Here is a 22500-nt window from a genome sequence, read left to right as displayed (position 1 = left end):
ACTAGTTTAATATAACTGTTGTGCCAGTAACCGTAGTATAGCGTGTCGGATTTTTTATATAACGGTAGCATTGAGTAATGCACACCCTTTAAATTAGATTATCATGGTGTGGTAACCGGAGTATAAGCGGATTTCGTAATCGGCCATGGATATCCACCCGATGTAATAGGCCACTCCGCCCGGGGCATGCTGCATGTGTTTTTTCTAATAATTCAACAGCCCGTCGTCATTTATTCCTTACATAATTTTGACAGCAAAAAACTATAACTTGACATTCTCAAGCAACTCCCTGTGAATCCAATAATAATTTGATAATCTTTCATTCAAACAACAGTTTTTTTTCTATTGTCTATTGCATTATTTTCATGTCACATTTGTTACATTGATAGTGTTTTGTACTTCTGTACCTTCTTTCTATTAGTATTTACCTCCTCAGTTTGTGGTCCCAGAAAGCAGTTATGTGATGATGAGTCCTTTGAGTTCATAATGTGGCTTTTCCTCTCATCACCACCTGTGTTTTTGCAAGTGGTTGTCAGTGCAATATAACAGCAGATTTTAGTACTTAACGCAGTGTTAAGTATTATTAACATTTATATCAGTTATGGAATTCAAGTTGTTACTGTAAATTTAAGATAAATCTGTAAAACCTAAACTTTTTGCTACCATATTTTTTGCGTTCGGTAAAGTTCTGCGCAACCCACACTTCCCGCTTGTTTACCGTTGAATTTCACAGATTATTTGACAATGGGGTCAACAATAAAACATGGAGAGAAACAATCGAATGAACACAGACTTCATAGGCAGATCCAAGCCCATATCTATAACACCTGAGACTTTTTTCGGGTGGATATTTTTCAATTGGATCAGTAAGCAACTACCTAGCAACCATCCAGAGGCAAATATAGTCTCACTATGTTAAGATTGTGTCTTAAGAACTAGTTTGACTAAGTAGCATTTTAACTCTTTAAACAGATGACATATGGATAAATAATGCGATCCATCAGCAATAAGACAGCATATAAATGAAAACTACATAATGTATGAGTAAAATGATTATCCACTGCGAAAGTGGTATATTGCTGTGCAAACTTTGGAGGTGATTGATGGATGGAGCGATTTTCTACTGGCATTTATGCTTTTGATAATCGTACACAATGCGTATACCAGATGGGTAGTTTTTGATAATAATGGATGATTTTCTGCACCTTTTTTGTTTTTCTACAAATTATACATTTTTATGCAAAACCTACCTATATTCAAGTGCTGATAAAAAAATAATGCTGTAATGCTTTTTTTTTTCTTAGCTAGCTAGAATAAAACCATTTTTTTTTTTAATTAGAGGCTTTTGATCTTTATTTTGGTGTATTGCATATTCAAATATTCATACAGAAATATATACTGTAGCTCCATTCAAATATGAGTGAAAATCATCAAAATCGGATTCAAATTTAGACCAATATACTTTTTTATGTACTGAATTTAAATAGTTTTATGGCCGACTTGAAGAAAAAAAAAAGATGATCTAACTTTAAATGTTGCATGTTGCAAGTGCTCTGTAGGCCATGTTATCTGTATGCTCACCGGGGGTCTGAGAGTAACCGCAATTTAAATTCTATGTATGTATGTACTGTACATGTGGAAGAATTGACAACTAAAGCAGACTTGACTTGACTTGACTTAAGACTAGGGTTCTAATGTTAGTTTATGTAACCAGCCACACTACCGTGCCACAGAACACATAGCAACTGCAAGCAACAAATTAACTGATTTTGTAACAGGCAGCCACCAAACATGTAACATAATAAGCAACAAAACCAAACTGCAAATGAAATGTATGGTTTACACTATGGTAACAACCACCCTGTGTTCTGCAATGCTCAATTTAGAATTGTATCTTTTATTCATGAATGGCTATTTTTGCCTGGAGTGAGGACGAAACACCTGGATAATGGCAGGGTACTGTTGCATAATAAAAACCAGCTTCGGCTGAATCATTGACTGAAGAACACCACATACTCGCACAATGGTTGAAGAGTGCAATAAGTAAAAGCGTGTTCCACAGCAGCCCAAAGCATCAGGTCAAATAAACCTTGAAGCCCTGGTCATCTAAATCGGATCTCCAAAGAGCGACCTTCAGCGTAATGCTCTCACTTGTCGGCATATCCATCTGATACCACTCTCATGACAGATACACTGTAGACCCCGAGGAACGATTCATCATGACCATCCAGCAAAGTGGCCCGGTTTCCTGAAGAGACAACGGCTTTTAAAAGTCATCGCTCGTTCATCACTCAGAAAGAGGCCTGCTGAAACCTCTTCCCCTTTCGGCTCTTATGCCTGAAGTAGAAAGAGTATAATTTGCGAGGGCTGAACTTAACATCTCTGACCTTTCCCATCAAAGACCGAGGCACCTACAGTATAAATTTGTGGTTTGATTAGTTGTTTAGTGTATTGTTAGATTCATTAACGTTGGCCCAGGCCAGGAGGCATGCAGATAGATGAGAGGAGGCTGATTAGCAGGTGTCTGGGAGCATGTGTGTGAGCTCTGCTCTCCCGGGCATAGTACCCAGAAAGCCCTGACTGAGGTGCTGAGTTTTCAGTGTGCTGCTGGATCAAAAGCTTTTTGATCGAAGTGGGGCCACACAGGTTACAGAAGAGAGACAGGGGGAATGAGAGCTCATGGTGGCACTATAAGCGGGATAAGATCAATTCAACCACACACATGATTAAACCACTGTTACCCAACACACATTTTTATATACTAACGGGAACACTTTTTGTAAGCGAAGAAAACAAAAATGAACAACTTTATTCAATATCACCGTATGCTGTGAATGCTCTTCTGTGTCATCCATGCCACAAGGATGTGCATCCACAGCCATACACAGCATACGGTGATATGGAGAGACTCAGAGGAGACTGTTGTAATGATTAAAAAAGTCGTTATTTTGTTTTCTTCGCTTACAAAAAGATTGCACGTCTGATAGCAGATGAGTATTCTGACGATGACTTTCATACCTTTTTATGGACCTTGACAGTGTTATTTACTTGGCAGTCTATGGGACAGTCACAGGCCTCCATGTTTTCATCCAAAATATCTTAAATTGTGTTTTCTTAAGACGAACGGAGCTTAAAACGGGTTTGGAACAACATGGGGGTAAAGTGATTAATGACAACGCAAAATTTCATTTATGGGGTGGAGTATCCCTTTAAGTCACTTTGGAAGACAAAAAGCTAAAATTATAAGATTCATTGTCATTGTGAGAAATACGGTCATACATCAAAATATTATTATTGCTTAGTGAGAAAAAAATTACGTATGAGAAAGAATGCAATAATGTGAAATATTCAAAAGTCACATTGTGAGAAAAAGAATTCATATTGTAAAACGTCATCACTTCATAAGATGAAAAGTTACTATTATGAGACAGAGACAAAACAGTGAAATATTAAGCCACTTTGGGGAAAGATTAAAAAAGTCGTCGCAATTATGAGAAATGAAGTTTTGATAATTGAGGATAAGTGATATTTGTGAGAAATACGGTCAATATTGCACATCCAATTAAAAAAATGTAGGGTTATAATTCATAATAAGCATAATAAGCAGCATCTATATTTTTTAACTTGAACTTTACCTTAGGGCATGTTATTTATTTTTCATTGGCTCAAGTTAAAAAATATACTGTAGATGTGAATCATTACCCTATTTTTTTTTTAATTGGATGAATGAATGTTTTTTATTGTGATGTTAAAAAAGACAAAAAGGAGACAAAACAGTGATATATTAAAGTTACTTGTGAAGATAAAAAGTCACAGTTGTGTAATATTAAGTCACATTTTGAGAGAAAAAGGTTATACTGTAAAATATTATCATCACTGAATGAGATAAAAAGTCACAATTTGAGAAACAACATCATAATTGTGAAATATTTTGTAATATTGTGAGAGGTCTTATTGTAAAATATTATCACTTAATTAGATAAATATTGTCACACTGGGAGATTAAAACTACAAAAAAAATTGTTGCAAATGTGAATTGTTAAATCAAATTGGGGAGATATACAGTCAAACTGGGAGATATTAAAACATGCCATGTAAATTAAAATTTACATATAATAAAGTTGCAATTGTGAGATATAAAAGTGACAATTATTCACAGCAAAGATGGAAATTAGTCTTTTACCCAATGAGACTTTTAGTGCATTTTTAGTCAGTTCTCAGAGCAAATGCTTGGTAATTGCTTTGCACAAAACCACTTTGAACTTTTTACTGCTGTCAAGTGATTTAAAGTGGTAATCCAATGAATTACATGGAATTCTGATTAATCACATGAACTACAAAGAATAGTATTATTGTGCCAGAGAAAAGCACTGAATAGTCAGAGATGTGTGCCCAGGAGCCTTGCTGGGGAGCGTTTGATTTCTCTGTTCTGTTTTCTCTCAGTCTTCATACAGCCACCTCACCAGCCGTGGAGAAGCACGTTTATTACTGACTGCAAATCAGCCGATGTCAGAAAAAGCGGTGACCTGTGTAAGATAGCGCGTTAATGGTTATCCATCGGCCGAGAGATTCATGGTGCAGGAGCACAGCAGCACGGGCTTTAAATAAATACTGTGCTTCTTGTGAAACGCAGACACTCGTTTAGAGGAACCAGACCCCTGTTTTGAGTCATTGGATCACTTATTGAGCATGTGGATGAAATGATCATGTTTGTACTATTGTACCTTTAATGCATATGAACAAAATTCATAATGCTGTCATAAACACCATATGATCTTGGTGCTAACTTGCAAAATAAAGATGTGAATGTGCCTGTAAGACTCGATTTATTAAATTCAAATATTAACAGCCAGGGGAAAAAACTAATCTCAAGGCAGTTTAAAAAAACCATATGAGAGTCTACAGTACCAGGGACTCTGTGGTGTAAAGCAGCACATCACTATCGAGGTAAAACTCAATTCTTTGCATTGTGGCTTTGACCAGCACATCAGACGCAGCTCATTAAACTTAAGTGTCCACCAAAGGGGAACATTTAAACGATAAGACAAAAATGGAGAAAGAGTGTGGGAGAGAGGAGAAAGAGAGATTTCTGTTATGCACGTTATGGCAAAGTGATTCTTGAAAACCCCCACAGAATTCCAGTGAGTCTCTGTTACTGACTTCAAACATGATTTTAACACCTGTATGTATGCTGAATGGATTTGCTATTTCTTACTGAACCTAAAAAAAAAAAAAAAAAAAAAAAAAAACTAAACCTAAATTAAACATAGAAATACTCATCTGTAAATTAGAGGGTAAATGGTTTAGGGCATTGTTGATATTGTTAACTGAAACTATTACAAATAATTTTTAGTAATTAAAAAAATTAAATATTAGAAGAAAACTCTTGATGAAAACTTACTTGAAAAAAATCTAAATGAAAATTTGAAATGTTGCCTTGGCATTTAACTGATATAAATAAGTTTTTGTACTAAAATTACTAAAAATTAAAAGTGAAAAAATAGCGTGAAATGTATCCATCCATGCATACATCCATCCATCCATCATAAACCATGAAAAATACAGCTTTTTGTTAACCTTAAATAGATAATTAATTGCAGCCTTAAATTCACTGGCGCATCAAAATAAAATAAAATACAATAAAACAGTCCAATTAAATAATTTAACAAAAAAGTACTACATTTTTATTTTAGAATCTATCAATTTATTTCAATGCAGTTTTAAATTCACTGGTGCATTAAAAAACAAAACAAAACAAAAAACAGCTAGTTAGTTTAAATGTTCTCACATCTAGTGCATTTTTTAAATTAACTGACAAAGCAATTTTCACACCTTCTGGTCCAATGACTTGAACTAGAAAACATAAACCCATGTTTCTCACGGCTCTTTTATGACACATCTGCCTGTGCTGTCATAACCAGAGGAATCGGCAGGAGTCTTGGGGGAAGGTTAAACACTTTTTTCCCAGCCTTATGATGTAAGGGATGTTACTGAGTGTACGTGAGGGTATTACAGAAAACTGAACACAACAAAGTCAACTGTGTCCTCGAGACAGACGCGCAGTTTGATTGTAGACACACATGCAACAATTCTAATCTCACAAGACACAAATATTCACAGTTTGACCCAAAAAACGTGCATCTGTGCTTTCCGCGTATGCTCATTTGTTATTCCTGGGTGATATATGACACACCGAGGCTGGAAACGCTTAGTAAATGCTTAAGCTAAAAATAGATTTCTTCCCAACGCTAGCAGTGCAGGATTTGTTCAACCCCTGAGAGAGCTGAACTACACTGATGCTGTTTTCAGTTCACGGCCTCTCTTTAGCAAAGATCACACTGAGTTTGCCCTTTGACCTCTGCTGTTGTCTGTGGGACATTAGGCAAGTTCTCACAAGACAGTTTTGAGCCCCAGGAGATTCAGAATTAATTCGTATTGATATGGTGATACTAAAATAAAGACCACTGTCACCTTGGGGCACCAATTTGCCAAAAATGACCAATATTAATGGAAACCCTGTCTTCTACGAAGTATTACATGAGACACATGCAAACCTACTGAACAGAAGAGCAAAGTCTCATGACTTTCCAGATAAAAATGGAGTGCAATCACACAGAAAGTGCAATTTTTACTTCAGTCACAGGTCATTGTCATTACTGAGATGCAAAAGTGCTTTCCAGTTTGATTCTGTGAGTTTGTGTATGTGCATTTCATAGACGCATTTTAGCCCGAGGTCTAAGGTTAAGACTCAAATTATACAACCTTTCAGTTGCTTGGCCAACAATCCCGTCAGCGTTTCTTTTGTTTAACTGTCGTCTTATACATGAGCCAGATGACAAGAGGATTTATTAAGGTCCTTTTCTTTTATAGCAGCCAACCGTTGGCAGAACGCTATTGATTTGTCCTTTCTTGGAAAAGCATCCACTTACTGAACTTACTGTTAATCTCTGTCTCGAATAAGAGACAATAGGACTGTAGGAGGCAGTCGGGAATGATGGGAAAACACTGGTAGAGAAGCTAGGACAGTTTCTACAGCGAAAATACTGAAACTCACAGACCATTTGTTTAAATAATAATTTAAAAAGACATGAAATATAAATGTGTACTACAATGTGAATGAATACTACAAAAAAGATTTCATATTTTGAATCAGTGTATTGAAAGCATCTACACTACCATTTAAAAGTATTTTTTTTAAAGAAATTAATACTTTTATTCAAAAAGGGTGCATTAAATTTGATTAAATTTTGTGACAGTAAAGGCATTTATAATGTAATATTACAAAACATTCATATTTCAAATAAATGCTGTTGTAATGATACTTAAAAAAATTCAGCTTTGCCATCACAGAAATAAATTACATTTTAAAATATAACACCAATTTTAAATAGTAATAATATTTCACAGTATTGCAGTATTTTAACTGTATAAATGCAGTCTTTGCAAACACAAGAGATTAAAAAAAAAAAAATAATAATTAAATATTCGTAAAAAAAACAAAAAAAACGCCAAAATTAGAGAGGAGGATGGAACTTGATTGAAATGCAAAACAACCAATTACAGCTTTTTGTATGTGACATGTATGTGCAAATCTAAAGTGAGTGCAAAAAATATACTTGTGAATTATAATAACCCTGCTGTGGATAAGGTTTACCTTTACTCTGCTCTTTTCCAGAGCGTTCTCCAGTTCCTGTTTGGCAGCCACTGTTTCCTGTTGATGGGTTTGACGCATATGTTCAATGGCTGATGCGTGAAGATGGTTCAGCTCGGAACGCAGGGATGCTGAGAGGAGAACAAGAGAAAGAGAGAGACATATGGAATGAAAAAAAAGACTATTCCAGGGAGATGATCTGCTGTCGGAGCTGAATTAAAAATCATTCATCTCCAACTCTCCCTAAAGCATAAACTTCACAGGTGCAAATGGAAGTGACACTCATTCCTTCCACATGCAATTTCCTGTCAGCACTCCCTCATTATAGTCCTTTCCAGTTTCTTCCAATTATACCTTATTTCAAACAGACTGGGCTATAAATACAGCTGTAGAACTCCACTGGTTTTGCTTCAGGACTCTGAGGTTTTCCATTCGACATCTAGTACCAACACTGCTTACTGTACAAAGTAAATGCAAACGTACTTTAAAATCAAACATTTATTAATATTACCAACAAATGCTAAATTATTAACAAGGAACAGGACAAATAAGGAAACCTTTTTATTTCCAGTTGTCTCTTGAAACTGCAGCCAACAAGTCATTTAACAAAATGATGCAAAATTTAAATTGTTTACTGTGTTATTTATTATTTTAATTGTATTTTTTCCCAGCTCAATGAAACCCAGTCATGTCAGATATATGGCAGATTTTGCATGTTACGATGAGCATAAATTGGAGCGTAACCGAGCAACTTTAATATATATATAATAATATTATATATTTAAATTACATTTTAATTTAATATAATGATAATAATAATAATACAATTTAAAAAAAAAAAACATCAAAAATATTTATTTATTTATTTTTGTAGAGTAAAATAATTCTTCTCTTTTGATTAAGTTAAACAAAATGTCATGTACCTTTTGAGAACCAAGTACACACATAGTAATAAAGAAAGAGTTGGATAAGATTTTTATAAACCTAACATACTGATCCAACCTGATTATATATTGATATCATATTAAAATGAGCTTTAGAAATGCATTTAAGTCTAAACAGGCATTTCAATTGGGATTCCTTTAAGCAGTGGCAAAATATTCAGCTTTGTTCTTTTTTCATCATGACAGCTACTCTCTTGCTGCCACATAAACCATCACTATCGCAACCCATATATTACAGATATTGACTCCATTGTCTCAGCAATTGGATCTGATTTCATCACCTGCAAATTGATAGCGCAGACATTCAGTCCTAAAGGCTGCATTTGACCTAGAGTAAATAATAAACAGGATCTAAAGGGTTTTTGCTGCAGGTCTGTGAATGAATCTTTGTGTGTGTGTGTGTATCTGTTTTACCCAGCATGGCCTTGCCCTCATCCTCCAGTTCGAAGCGGAGGGTCTGCAGTTCTTGCTCTGACTGCTGTTTCAGAGTCTCGATGTTCTGTCTGTGAGCCTCGCGCAGAGTCTGAAGCTCCATGTGGTGCTGCTGCCGTAGACGCTCCTCAAGCTCCTACACACACAACACAACACATACATTAGTTCATTAGAGTAGACAAATGTACATCACGACTCATGCAATCTACATAAACTGTATATATTGTACTGTATATGTCTCTATTATCACTCATGCACCAATTAGAATAAAAAAACTTTTTTTTCTTGGCCATTTTTGCTGCTACACACAACAGAAAAATAAATAATGGAGGAACTAGACTCAAGGAGAAACTTCAAATATGATGTTTTACCTTGCCCTCAGAGCCTTTGTACAAAACAGTTTGCTACTGCTTGCAGTAAAAATGGCATAGAAATCATTTTAATATATATGGTAAGCATAAACCTTTGGATAGAGGACTAGATGCTCAAAAGTCAAAAGAAAAAAACATTACCTGGAAGAAAAACAAACCAGTAAGAAAAAAAGAACGAAGATGCTGCATGAGAACTTGTAATTAAATTGCAGTTAAATATGTCAGCTGACACTTAACAGGGAATTTTCTTTTTTTAATTTAATATTCAAAAAACAAATACTAAATATATACTTATGCTTTTATTTTTTTTATATAAATCATATACAAATATATACTATATACTTACAATACCATAAATAAGTTAAAATACATGTTTAACACTTCAAACGTATTAATACTAAAATAAAAAAAGTATATTTATACCTAAATGACCTCCATCTGTTTGCTTAATGACACAGAGAAAAGGCTTGTAGTAATATATATATATATATATATATAAATAATTACAAATATATTATTATATTAAATATAAAATATAATTCATTATATACTAAAACTATATGCTTATAGCATAAACAAGTCACAACACTTAGAACTTATTAATACTAAAAAAAAAAACACTACACTAAATTCTCAAATAAAAAAATTAAATCAAATAAAGCCATCAGGTTGCTTAACCACAGAAAGAACAGGCTTCTTCAAACTTAAACCTTTAAAACTGACCAGATTAATCAACAAAAAACTGTTAGCTTAGACAGTAAGACCAACTTGCTCAACCAATGTCAAAATTTGTCAAATTTACCATATTTACCTAACCTACACTCTTCTGGCGATCTGGATGGCTAGTCCAGAACCAGGCCAAAAAAAACACCTTCCATTCTGCAAATAAAATCACAGGAATTATGACTCTATCAGAAGGCACTTAAGCATCTCTGCAAGCTTGTTAAGGATCTTAGATGGTTGCTGTCTAACGCCTAGCCAGAGGAACGCAAATTATAGCACCCTGAATTAGATTTAGAGAGTGGAGCTGCTTGAGCGCTGGAGATACACTGACATAATGAGGGTTAAGGCAGGGCACCTGCCTCCACTGAAAGCCTTTTTGGAGTCAGTGATATCCAGCAGAGTGGGGTCGGATAGGAGAGGAAGTGAGTTTGGGGATGACAGGGGACACAAATTAGACCAACTAATTCATCAGTAAACACAGACTGCACCAAGCCAGTTGGTTGGAGCATGCTTTAATGCAGAGGTCAAAATAAAACAACTGATGGGGAAGATCAACAGAGCTGACTCATTTAAAACAATACAGTCCTGAGAGGATTACAGTCATGTAACAGTGAATTAATTCATTAATATTTTTGTCTGGCTTTCAAGTAAAAACATATAAACATCTCTAAAACAAGAGACATTTCCATGAGAACCAAAATTGACTAACATGCTATCAGAGAATATATCATTATCAAGAATTAAATGTTTAAATGTATTTAGTATTGTACAATATTGTACATTTTAATAATCTTTAATCATATTTTTAATCATATTTATAGATATTAACATAAATTATATAAAAAAAGTAAATTGTCAGTTTAGCACATGTGTAAATGTACTTCAAACAGAATTCACACAAACACTGGAAATTGTCATTTATATATGAAAATTGTTCTCATTTGTTCTCAATTGTATTTCAATCAAAATCATAAATTAGGTAAATATATAATAATTTACTCACACACACACACACACACACATATATACACATACATATATTTATTTATCATTCTATATAATACATAAAATATACCATTAAAGAACTTTTCAAATTAAATTACATTAAATTGACTAGTTGAATCTGGTATAACTTATTTTAAAAAGTTGACAATTTCTTAACTTATTTTTATGAGTTAAAGTAATTTAAAAACAAGAAATTATGGTGGTGAAGAAGAGGGAATGCAAGGAAGAACTGTTGAAAGCTGGGTTTGCGAAAGTGTGTGATCTACCAAGTTCTGTTCTAAAACTGTGAGATGGTTACAGTAAGTAATTAATTAATTTCACCCAGTATGTATGTGCTACTATCTTTTGCTAGCTAAAGAACATCATGCATCAAACGGATGTGGTGTCAGTTGTGCGAGGTTAAGTTTTCTCCAGTGTAAGCTGACTCCTCCTGCAGCCCGATGGCTCAGTAAAACTGAAAAGGTCAGGTCATTTCTGTCATTCAGACAACTATCAGGGACACGGCAGCCTGAACTGGACAACACACACATGCTTGAGAAAAACATACCCAGAATAAATCAAATCTGAATGACTACAGCAGTCACACACACACAAATGCAGAGTTGATGTTTTTTAGTTGTCATAGTGCCATTTTCACCTCCTCAAGTGCTACGAGGATGATGTCACATTCCTTATGTAAAAATTAATCTTGAGTGGTCACTTTGCTTCTTTCTCTGCCAATAAAGCTTGTGCATTAATTAATGAGTTATTTTAGGATTCCACACCCACACTGTTTTCAGATTAATGAGAGAATCCCCTGCAAACAGTACAGAAAACAACCCACTATAAATGCAAAGGTTTCATATTATCATAAAATGTTTTATTTTATTAGGTTACTATATTATGTTACACTGACTATGTCTTCTACATTACAGCAATAAGCCAGTGCATTATATCAGTGAATTTATGTTTTAACATTGAAACTATTAAAACATTTCTATTAATTGAAATAAAGCTAAAATAATATATATATTATATACACTTACAAAATATTAGTGATTTTGGGGTAAAAGTACCACAGTACTACAGTGATTTGACCATGGTTAAGGTGTGATTTTGCAATATATATATACTGTATGTGTATTTGGTGTACTGTGACCTTTGTTAGGTTGATGGGTTTTATTTTTATGGGTTGTATTTGTTGCAATGTATGGGTATACATTATTATGGGTCAACATTATCCATTTTTCTTTTATGATATTAATTATTGATAATGTTCCATTAAGATATTTTGTAAATGTTCTACTGTAAATATATCAAAACTTAAGTTTTGATTAGCAATATGCATTGCTAAGAACTTCATTTGGAAAACTTCGAAGTCAATTTCCTCAATATTTAGATTTTTTAACACCCTCAGATTCCAGATTTTCAAATAGTTGTATCTCTGCCAAATATTGTTCTATCATATTTTAAAATGTGTTGTATGTATAGCTTGTTTATTCAGCCTTTAGATGATGTATAAATCTCAATTTCGAAAAATTGACATAACTGGTTAACAATTGATATAACTGGTTTTTCCAGGGTCATGTATATAATTTATATATAGTCTTAAAAATACAAATACTACAACTAATAATAATTAATAATTATTGCTACTAAGAATAAAAACTACAAATAAATAAATACATATTATTTATTACTGGCAAGGAAGTACAACATTTTCTATAATTTCAGTGTATGCTCTGTTATTAAAACTAATACTCTTCACTTCCTAATGGATGAAAAATAAAGTAGGTTTGAGAAACCCTTACATTATATCAGGGATAGTTAAAGATTTTCTATAATTTAATTGTATGGAGGCTTTATTATATTAAGGAATACAGTAGAGGCTTTAGGGGGAAAACTGTGTGATCAATACCATTGAAAGGTGGCTATAACCCAATATGCCTCACCGCTGCCCTGCTGCCAGGTGATGCAGGATATAAAATGTCTCTCTCGTGTCTTCTCAGATTAGATTTATTTAGCTTTGGTAGGCGCTTGATGTAGTTTACCCCCTCATAAAAGACCTGGAAACGGGCTATCTGTTTTCATTCCACTGAAAGCAGTTTTTTTTTTGTGATTTTTTTTGGGTGGTCTACTTTGGAATTTGTAAAGGGCTCAAGGAAAAAGGATTAGTTTTTTTTTTAGACTCACCAAACTTTCACAGTAATTCTTATAGTAATAGACCATGTATGACAAAATCAGTGCAGCTGCTTCAAAATAAATAAAAAACATGATTCGAAATAGTAACAGATTATAAATACTGTATGTTTGGATGAGTACTGAAGCTTGTTTCGGCCACAGCATAAAAATGAAAAGGTAACTGCGACTTTTAATAATTTCATAATTTCAACTTTTCTTCTCAGAATTGCAAGTTTATATCACATAATTCAGAGTTCTCGCAAATCTGAGTTTATATCTCGCAGTTTTGAGGAAAAAGTTCCTATTTAATTTTTTATTCTATCTCTGAAATGGGCTTCTCTAGAGGAGCCAAATTTGAAAAGAGCAAAGCGAGGGCAGAAAAAGGCAGCTCTGGTATCTTCACATTTCTTCTCCTTTAGCCAGAGTGACTCATCAGGTCCATATGCTCTCGGCCGGCATGCTGTCGAGCATGGGCACACTCAAGCGTTTTACCTACTGTGGCAGCTGCGGGATTTTGGCCTGTTCTTTCCGGCTGGGTAAAAAGCAGTGCTTGATATCAGCAAAAAGCTATAAGAGGGAGCTGAGGTGGATCTTTTTGCCTGCTTGAGCGAGATATCAGACAGAGGAATTGCACGCTCATTTTCATCTCTGAGAATGGAGTGGCGAGGGGTAAGACTGGCGCGGTCTTTTTTCTCTTCTGTGGTGCTGACGAGTGTGTTTTGAGGAGCGGTGATGAATATTGAGATATTTTGTTGTTTGTGAGTAGAGAGAGAGAGATGGTGGTGTGGCTGGTGTGAGATATTACCACACTGAACCGCTGATGATAATTAAACACAAGTCAATAAATCGGCTCCTGGTGTTGAGCACGTCTACCTCAGACATGGGTCTCTGGAGCAGAAAGCTATTAAATGAGACGTTCATAAGCCTTCTGTTGGATCTCCACTCATTACCTGAACGAAGCAAGGAAATGAAGAGGGTTTCTTTTAATGGCATGGCAACTGGGTAAAACTCATATACCACAATTACTTTACACTTGCTCTTAATTCTATCACATCTGTCTGTGTTGCCGGGAAACTCATCAACATGCGAATTACTACTGTGTCTGATATTTTATATCCAATATCTTAATTCTATCAATTTTGTTGGTAATTATTCATATGTCTATAACCACAGCTATAACACATATGCTGAACCTTTGACAATTAAAATTAAATTATAATTATTATTTTGAAAACCAAATATGAAATAACAGTCATTCATTTTACCTGATTTTTTGTTAATCGGCTTGCAGATTAAACACGAAGGGCCAAATTACTCAAATTAAATCACTGAATATTTAAATAAATTTTGAAATAAAAAATTGGTAAAAATCACTACATTATTTATTAAATCAAACAAACTCATAAATGTCTGTTGTACTTCATTTTAGCATTAATTTTTACATTTTTCATGATGAAAAAAATTATTAATGAAATTCAACTCATGCTAAAATGAAATACAAACAAATTAATATATGTTCATTTCATTTTAGCATTACTTTTTACATTATTTTTTTTTAAACTAATTTTTAAACTAATGCTAAAATGAAATAGTTGATTAATTTGTTAGGTGACTTAATAATTAATAATTTTTTTTCAATAGCTTTTTATGTTTTCCTTAATTATTTAATTGTATAGTTAATAATTATTAAATTCTGGAATATAATTTAGGAAATAATCTGTTCATAATTAAAGTGGTGAAATTGCAAAGTATTAATTATTTTTGGATATTCTAAATCCCTAAATAAGCCGAATGGTAAAAGATCTTGTGTGGTAACTAAAGGTTGTAGCATCACAAGGGGTCAAGCACCACCAACTTTTTGTATTAATGTCATGTTGTTGTTTGTGGGGTTTCTTTCGTGTGTGTTTTTTGTTTATTATATTATTAGATTAAAAATAGATGTAAGTAAATAAAGATAGATATAAATAATTTGAAAAAAGGGGCTTCGTATGACACGATTCGGTTTGGTCTGTTCGCTTTAGGGTTTTCGTTAGTAGTTTTGATTTCAGATTTTGATTACAAATATAAGGTTCCTCGTGGCCACACGGGGTTTACAAACCAGTTAACCTCTGTGTGTATAGTTGCCTACTTGAATCCCTGGCACACAGATAAAACTATTCCCTCGCCATCTCCATTAATCATTAGACAGCTGGTGGCTGAGGGTCATACTGCCCCAGGTGTGGCCCTGTCCTTGGACAGTGGGTAATTGACAGTAATATGAGGTCAGTTTGGTGTTATCACACGTAATGTGGTTCAGAATCCCTGTGACATGGAGCAAATGAAATGCCATTACCCAGCATTTTTGCTGAAATAAACAGTAAATCGAGCCACTGGCATAGCCACAATTTCAACCAGCCAAATTCAGCAAATCAATTCTGACCATATCCGTCAGTTATGGACACTGGGGAGATTTTGTAATATTATACTATAAGAATATATAATTTCTTTTTAAACAAATAAAAAATAAATAAATATATATTTCCTAATACAATTTTTATATGTAAATCATTTATTTAATAATATTATTTTTATTTGTCATTTTTTTATATTATATTATACCATAATATAATATTTTATTGTTATATTTTATGATTTATATTTAATATTGTATTTATTTACTCTCTCTCTCTCTGAAATGTCTTGAATGAGATTTATCCTTCATCCCCGAAAATAAATAAATAAAAGATTAATGGTTTCATTTGGTTGTCATCAGTGTTATTTTAGTATTATTCATATACTATATTTGATTTATGTTTTTATTTGGTTGTCATAGATGTATCTATTTTATATTAGCTCTCAGTTTTTCTTTTTTAATTGTGTTTAATCCTTATCCATTTTGGTATGGTATTTTAATCCATTTATATTTTTATTATAAAACTTAACTAATGAAATACATATACTATTGAGGGTTAATTTTATTTTGGTTTTGGTTTTAAGTTTTTTTGGTTTTAATTCAGTTTAGGTTGCTTTATTTATTTTTCCAATTAGTGATGTTATTTTTGATATAATACTGTCAAAATACTATGAAATATAATTTTTTTTTTTTTTTTTTTTTTTTTTGGTTTTTTTTTTATCCTCCTGGATGGAAAGGCTGCAAACTCATGAATATTATATGGGAAAGCTGTACTAAGTTCCATGTTAATTATGTGTTCATGACACAATAAATAATGCATAATCTAAGCCTTTGCCCGTTTGGTGAAATTCCAACGCTACCACTTTACAATCCTGTGCATTCCAACTGCCTTTCACTATTCTGAATCCTGTTATTCTGAGTCTGACGCTTCATTTGGTGAGTCATCTCAATTTATCAGCATTAATTCAAGCAGTTCACTCCCCTTGTCGCCTGCTCGCCAGCCCATTCATCCCCGCGCCCTGCGGTGTGAGACCACCTCAAGCCCATCTCAAGGTAACTCATTTGCAGTCCGGAGTGAGAGTTTCTCTCCTCCCCTCGTCAGAGGCCAGGTACTGATAACAACAGACATTACAGTGCCTGTTACAGCGCGCAACTCACCCACTTAACTAACCACAGAACGAAAGAGCCTAGAGTGAGCAGGTTATTCCTGGATAGGGGGAAGAGAAGGACCTGAGAGATGTGCTGTGGGCAGGGCTGGATCTGTGGCAGATCTGCCTCACCACATCCTCAATCTGATGGGGGACAGACAGAGGGTCCTTGCCGTGATTGCAAACACGGACAAATTTCCATTCACCCAGTGGACAAATAGGCTGTAAATATTTACGGTCAGCACTTGCTTTGTGCTGGCTCTGTACAAGTCAAGAGCTTCAGCAGCAAAACAGAAGTGGGAGTGGATGTTATCGTCCCTGTAGTCAGACTTGACAATCGCGCTATAAAGTCTTCATCCACAATACCCCCAAGACTAGCTGCCCCCGTGAGAATGGTGTGTATATTCCGGGCAATCAGCAAGCAATTCCACAAATAAAATTCTCTGCTTTGGTGATCAAATAACACATGTTACAACACCAGTGACCATTCCTACGACCAGTTACTGTACAAAGAAACTGTAACAAAATAATCTAACCAAAAAAAACTTGTGATTGGACCAGTGACTGTACAAAGAAACTGTAACAAAATAATCTAACCAAAAAAAACTTGTAATATAATTTTATGTGTATGTATATCATATATATATATAAGTATCATAATAGAAATATATATATATATATATATATATATATAGTATATATATATCTATATATATATACTACATATATATATACACACATATATCAGTAAAATATAATGTATTTATTTTATATATATATATATATATATGTATGCATGTATACATTACGTTTTTTTATTGTCATAAGCTTTTTTTTTAAAGTGTACATTTAAATTTAAGTGTAAAAAAATATATAGAAATACATCCATTAAAAATAGATTTACATTAATAAAAATTATTTATTAATATAGAATTATTGAAAGAATAATATATATTATATATATCCTACTGTCATATAGGGGCCCTAACCCCCCCCAATAGAGAAACAAAATTATAAACCCAACTATTATAAAATGATGAACAGAGGTAAATGGATTATTGATTTTCGTTCTAGGCTCATCTATCTGTTCGACTCTTTTTTTTGGCATCTGTTTTCTTATTTATAATAGCAAAGATAAAATAAAAACAAATCTGCTGTCTTGTGATTAGTTATAGAGTAATTAATAACTAAGAAAAGATGGAGGACTTTAACTATTGACAATCAAATGGGTGTGGACTTTTTTTGTTCCGATTCCAACAAATCATAAATCATTTTTGAAGATCTTTATATGGAGGATTTCATTTCTCGCCCCCATTTTTTATAATATACTATCTCTTTTTAAATTGACGTTATTGTGACCTTCGTTTATATCAGAGCACATTACTTCACATTACTTCTCCATGAGGGGAAGCACATGTGGAACGGAAATGCAAACAACGAATGCCGCAATATCGCAGATGGTATAGCAAAGTGTAAACACTGATTCGATAATGGGTCACAATTGAAAGAACGTGTAAACGGACAGCCAAAAAAATCAGATATAGGCAACAAATCAGAATTGGCCATCAGTAACTGCAGTGTAAACAAGGCCTTTGTTGACTAAAACACTTTGACATTAACACTAAAACTGTCTCACCAAAAACACAAAAATTGTGTGTTATCAAGGCAGCACAGGGGCCAGACAGTCTCTTTATGGGTCTGTAGGAGTGTTGTCTTGAAGCGTGATGATAAGAGTGGATGTGGACCACAGATTCATCAAACTCAAATAACAGAGAGCTGAGAGGTGAAGGGAAAAGATAAGAGCACGCATACAGGTCAGAAGCGGTCCTCTCTCTGCGTGAGACAGGTGGGAGTATGGTTTTGTTGCGGTTACCCTTGAGTCCTGTGCTGGCGGTCTTTCCTGCATGGTCCTGCATAGCGCAGCAATGGGCTTTCCTGCAGCCCGCTGCTCCTTCGCTGTTGCTACCAGCTCCATTTTTCCATGCACGGCTGCTGTCCCAGTTGCTCTCGCTCCTGACTGAACTGTGCCTGCAGCTGCTGCAGGGACAACTGCTGGATTGGGAAAGCTGCATCTCCAGGCTCTGTTTCAGCAAGGAAATCTAAACACAGGAAGCAGGAGACACTGGTTGAAAAATTAAACAGCTTTGCAGGTAAAAAAGCATATCAAGAAAAACATCAATACAACACCAACAGTGAACCATTAACCTTTAATCGCATACCTTGTTATTGAGTTTTTCATGCTCATGGACAGCACTTTGTGGATGCTGGTTGATTTACCACAAAAATTATTTCCACTTGTCCCTCATTTTCTTAAAAAATAAAGAGAAAAAAAAAAGTTAGAGTACTTACAAAGGTAAGTGAATGGGGTCAAACTGTGAAACATTATAATATTCACTTGTTTGCCTGCGGGAGGGGAGCTGTGAGGGTTTAGGGTCACAAGGCATACAAAAGTGGTATGTAATGGGTGGGGGGGGGGGGTTCAGGCGGTAGGTTGTGAGAAAAATTAGTGGAGTGACGCGATCGGGTTTTTGTCCAGAGAAAAGGGGTTGTATGTACTGTTACTAAAATCTAAAAAATAGACTGTTAACTAAAACTAAAAAAATAAGTGTAATGTTATATATTAATATTTAAATATTCAATGAAAAACTAAACAAAAATCTGAATTGTTGCCTTGGCAATTAAGTAAGTTTAAGTCTAAGCACTAAAATTACTAACTGGAGGGAAAAAAAACTCTGAAAATATAAAAACCCAAGCTAATTCAAAATATTATTAAAAACTGTAACAGTATATAAATAATACTAAAATAAAACTCATGACAACCAACTGACATATAAGCAATAAACCTTAAAAAGCAAAACTCCCTAAAATACAGTAAAAAAATTATTTAAACAGATGTACAGCTCAAATCATGTTTTAACAGAAAAAATTATTTTAATAAAGTGTTTTATAAAATTGTAAAAATTAATATGAATTGAAGTGTTTTTTAAAATTGTAAGCTTCATATTTATAAATAATCTTTTTTTTCTTTCTTTTTTTTTAAGATGAGGAATGATTCTTAATTATTTTTGTGGTAATCAACATTATGCCACACATGTGGTCAATTAAGCTTAGAGTGTACTGTACCCTGAATATTCCTGTAAGTAAGAACAACAGTAATCGTGATGCTTCCCTTAGCAAGCACCACTAATTAGCTGAACTGTGTAAAACATGCTCCTTATAGAGACTACAAGAAGAGATCCTAAAAGTAGCAGTGATTGAAAATCTTCATTCATTTTCATGGTTACAATATTTCTATTTTCACAAACTGTTAGCAGGCGTGTGTGTGCAAACACATACTGGCTCTAGTCTTCCTCTGTGAATAGAGCTGTGAGTTGAGTATGTGGGTGTGAATCTGAGTCTAGCAGCCATGTCTACAAGGACTCAATGAGGACTCAGTCTGGGATGAGGTGAGAAGTCAGACATTGGCGCCAGATACGTTCTCCTAACACCAACTGATTTGTTAGAGCTGGAGGTTTTAGTTGCTTCGGCCCACTCGTTGGCCTGCTAGCCTCATTAGAGGAGTCGCTTATGACTGGAGGGTGACAGGGAGAGAGTTTTTCCGTGTCATACCCGCCAACAATCCAAGACTTGTGAAGGCAATAAAATGATGCTGCGCTTGTCGTAGCATCAGCCAATAATTTCATTTTCAGGCTGGCTGGAAGTGGTTTCAAGATGCCCAGGTTATCAATGCTCATTTCCCAGCCAGACGCTGCTGATGCTAACAAAAAAATGAACGCAAGTCACCATGTTAAAACTAGATTTTTACATTTAAGGAAATCGTGAAAAGAGCTTACTACGGCAAAACTTGAAGCCATAACTTTTACTGTCAAAAAAAAAAAAAAAAACCTACACCAGGTCTCTATGATATTCTAGAGCTGAATCATGTTAAGGGCCCCCCGGGGCGGGGACAAAGAAAGTTTATTTATTGATTGCTGATGATGAAAAGAGCTTTTAGAAGGTCTGGAAAGATTGCTCCTTCTGAACTCTAGCACTACTTTTTTATTTTTGCTTCAAAAGGTATGTAAAAACTATCTTAGCAAACCGATTAAACTTATTTCAAATTAAATTTTTTTTTTTTTTTTTTTCATTTTTCATTACATAAAAATGTTTAAAATGTTATGTTATTTTATTTTAATATATTTTGTTTTGATGTAATGTTTTATTTACTTTTGGCACACATTTCAGTCAGTATTTTATAACTCATCCAGTGAAACGGTGAAACAAAAGACTTCTCTCTCTCAAAAAAAAAGAATTACCTAACGAAATGAATCTAAATAGTGATATAAAAAATTATAAAAAAAAGATAAACTGCTGTAGAAACATTTTTTACTCACGGAACTTGCTAGTAAGTTCCACTATTACAAAGAAAAGGCAAGTTATAGTACAGTTGTTTAAGAATTTGCCTAAACTCCACCCGGCCTATAATACGATGTAAGTCACGATACACGAGGATAGATTTGTTGCTACTTCCATTTCACTGTGTCTTAGATACTTCAGTAAGCTGCACAATTTGAAGCCTCATTCATTTATTAAGATGAATTTTTTTGATGCTAATTTGTTGTCTGGAGAAAGATTTGTGTCATGACATATTGTGTTTGGATTTCAGTGTGTTGCACAATTACCACTCACTATACAAATAACGTGAATAGAATAAGCATGGCGCAGGAGGTCTCCTGCTTCACCCCTGTGCTCTAGTGCACTAGAGAGTGGCTGATGGTTGGGCTGAGGTCGTTGGTTTCTGCTTGGCTGTAATCGCTTCTCCAATTAAGCTTTTACAGATCTTGCCGGCTGCAGCAAGACTTGCTCTGACACAGTTAGAGCTCTGAGAAAGAAAGAGGTCTCAGTTGCCTGCCAAACACTCAACACACATATACAAGTAAATAAAACAACAAAGTTCATGATGATGAAAGGAGACAATTATGTAATGAAGCTGAAAATGACAAAAGGGCTTCAGCAGAGCTGTTGTGTTGGGGTAACATGTTGCAAGTAATGTTTTATTTTCATCTAACCCATTAAACATGTCAAAATACAGCAGTTAAACTAAACTAAATCTGAGTGAGTTGAATCCATTTGATTATTTGTAGTGGAAAATAATAAATGAATTTGAGACTCAAAGTAGCTGTTTTTCCAGCCATGACCCCACAGGTATGAATGCCATAAAACTATTCACTAAAACCACTAAAAAATAATTTTTTGTAACATGTGGATGTATGAAAGACACACACACACACACACACACACACACACACACACACACACACACACACACACACACACACACACAAGAGGTGTGTAAAACAATGTCTTCTGTGATCTGCAATAAAAAGAATGCAAACTAAGTTGGCACAAATCACTTGTTCACAGCAAAAAATAGCATTTCTAATATAATCTTCCCAGCAAGCCAAGTATCACACTCCCACTCTGGAGAAGATAACCAGTTATGTAAAAGCAAGTTAATTTCCATATAAATTACTGAAAAAACACAATAATGTAATTTGCAACATTTCCCCAAAAGTGATAAGCAGTGACAGATTAACATTAAGATTTCTTTAAAATAAATTAAAATAAAATCAATAATACAAATATAAATCTTTCTTTAAAATAAATTAAAATAAAATCAATAATACAAATATAA

General features: G+C 34.2%; 1 protein-coding gene across 1 annotated transcript in view; it reads right to left on the bottom strand.

Moving 5' to 3' along the window:
- Positions 1–22500, bottom strand: part of fam184ab (family with sequence similarity 184 member Ab) — a 109074-nt gene that overhangs the window by 18496 nt on the left and 68078 nt on the right. Inside the window, 6 exon segments of the mRNA XM_042778348.1 lie at positions 5216–5220; positions 7661–7782; positions 9010–9160; positions 18719–18757; positions 18759–18878; positions 18881–18927. Coding sequence (XP_042634282.1) covers positions 5216–5220; positions 7661–7782; positions 9010–9160; positions 18719–18757; positions 18759–18878; positions 18881–18927 — 484 coding nt within the window.

This window comes from Cyprinus carpio, chromosome A20 (assembly GCF_018340385.1).
Source record: "Cyprinus carpio isolate SPL01 chromosome A20, ASM1834038v1, whole genome shotgun sequence".
NCBI classification, from domain to species: domain Eukaryota; kingdom Metazoa; phylum Chordata; class Actinopteri; order Cypriniformes; family Cyprinidae; genus Cyprinus; species Cyprinus carpio.
This window is presented reverse-complemented; position numbering and strand designations above follow the sequence as displayed.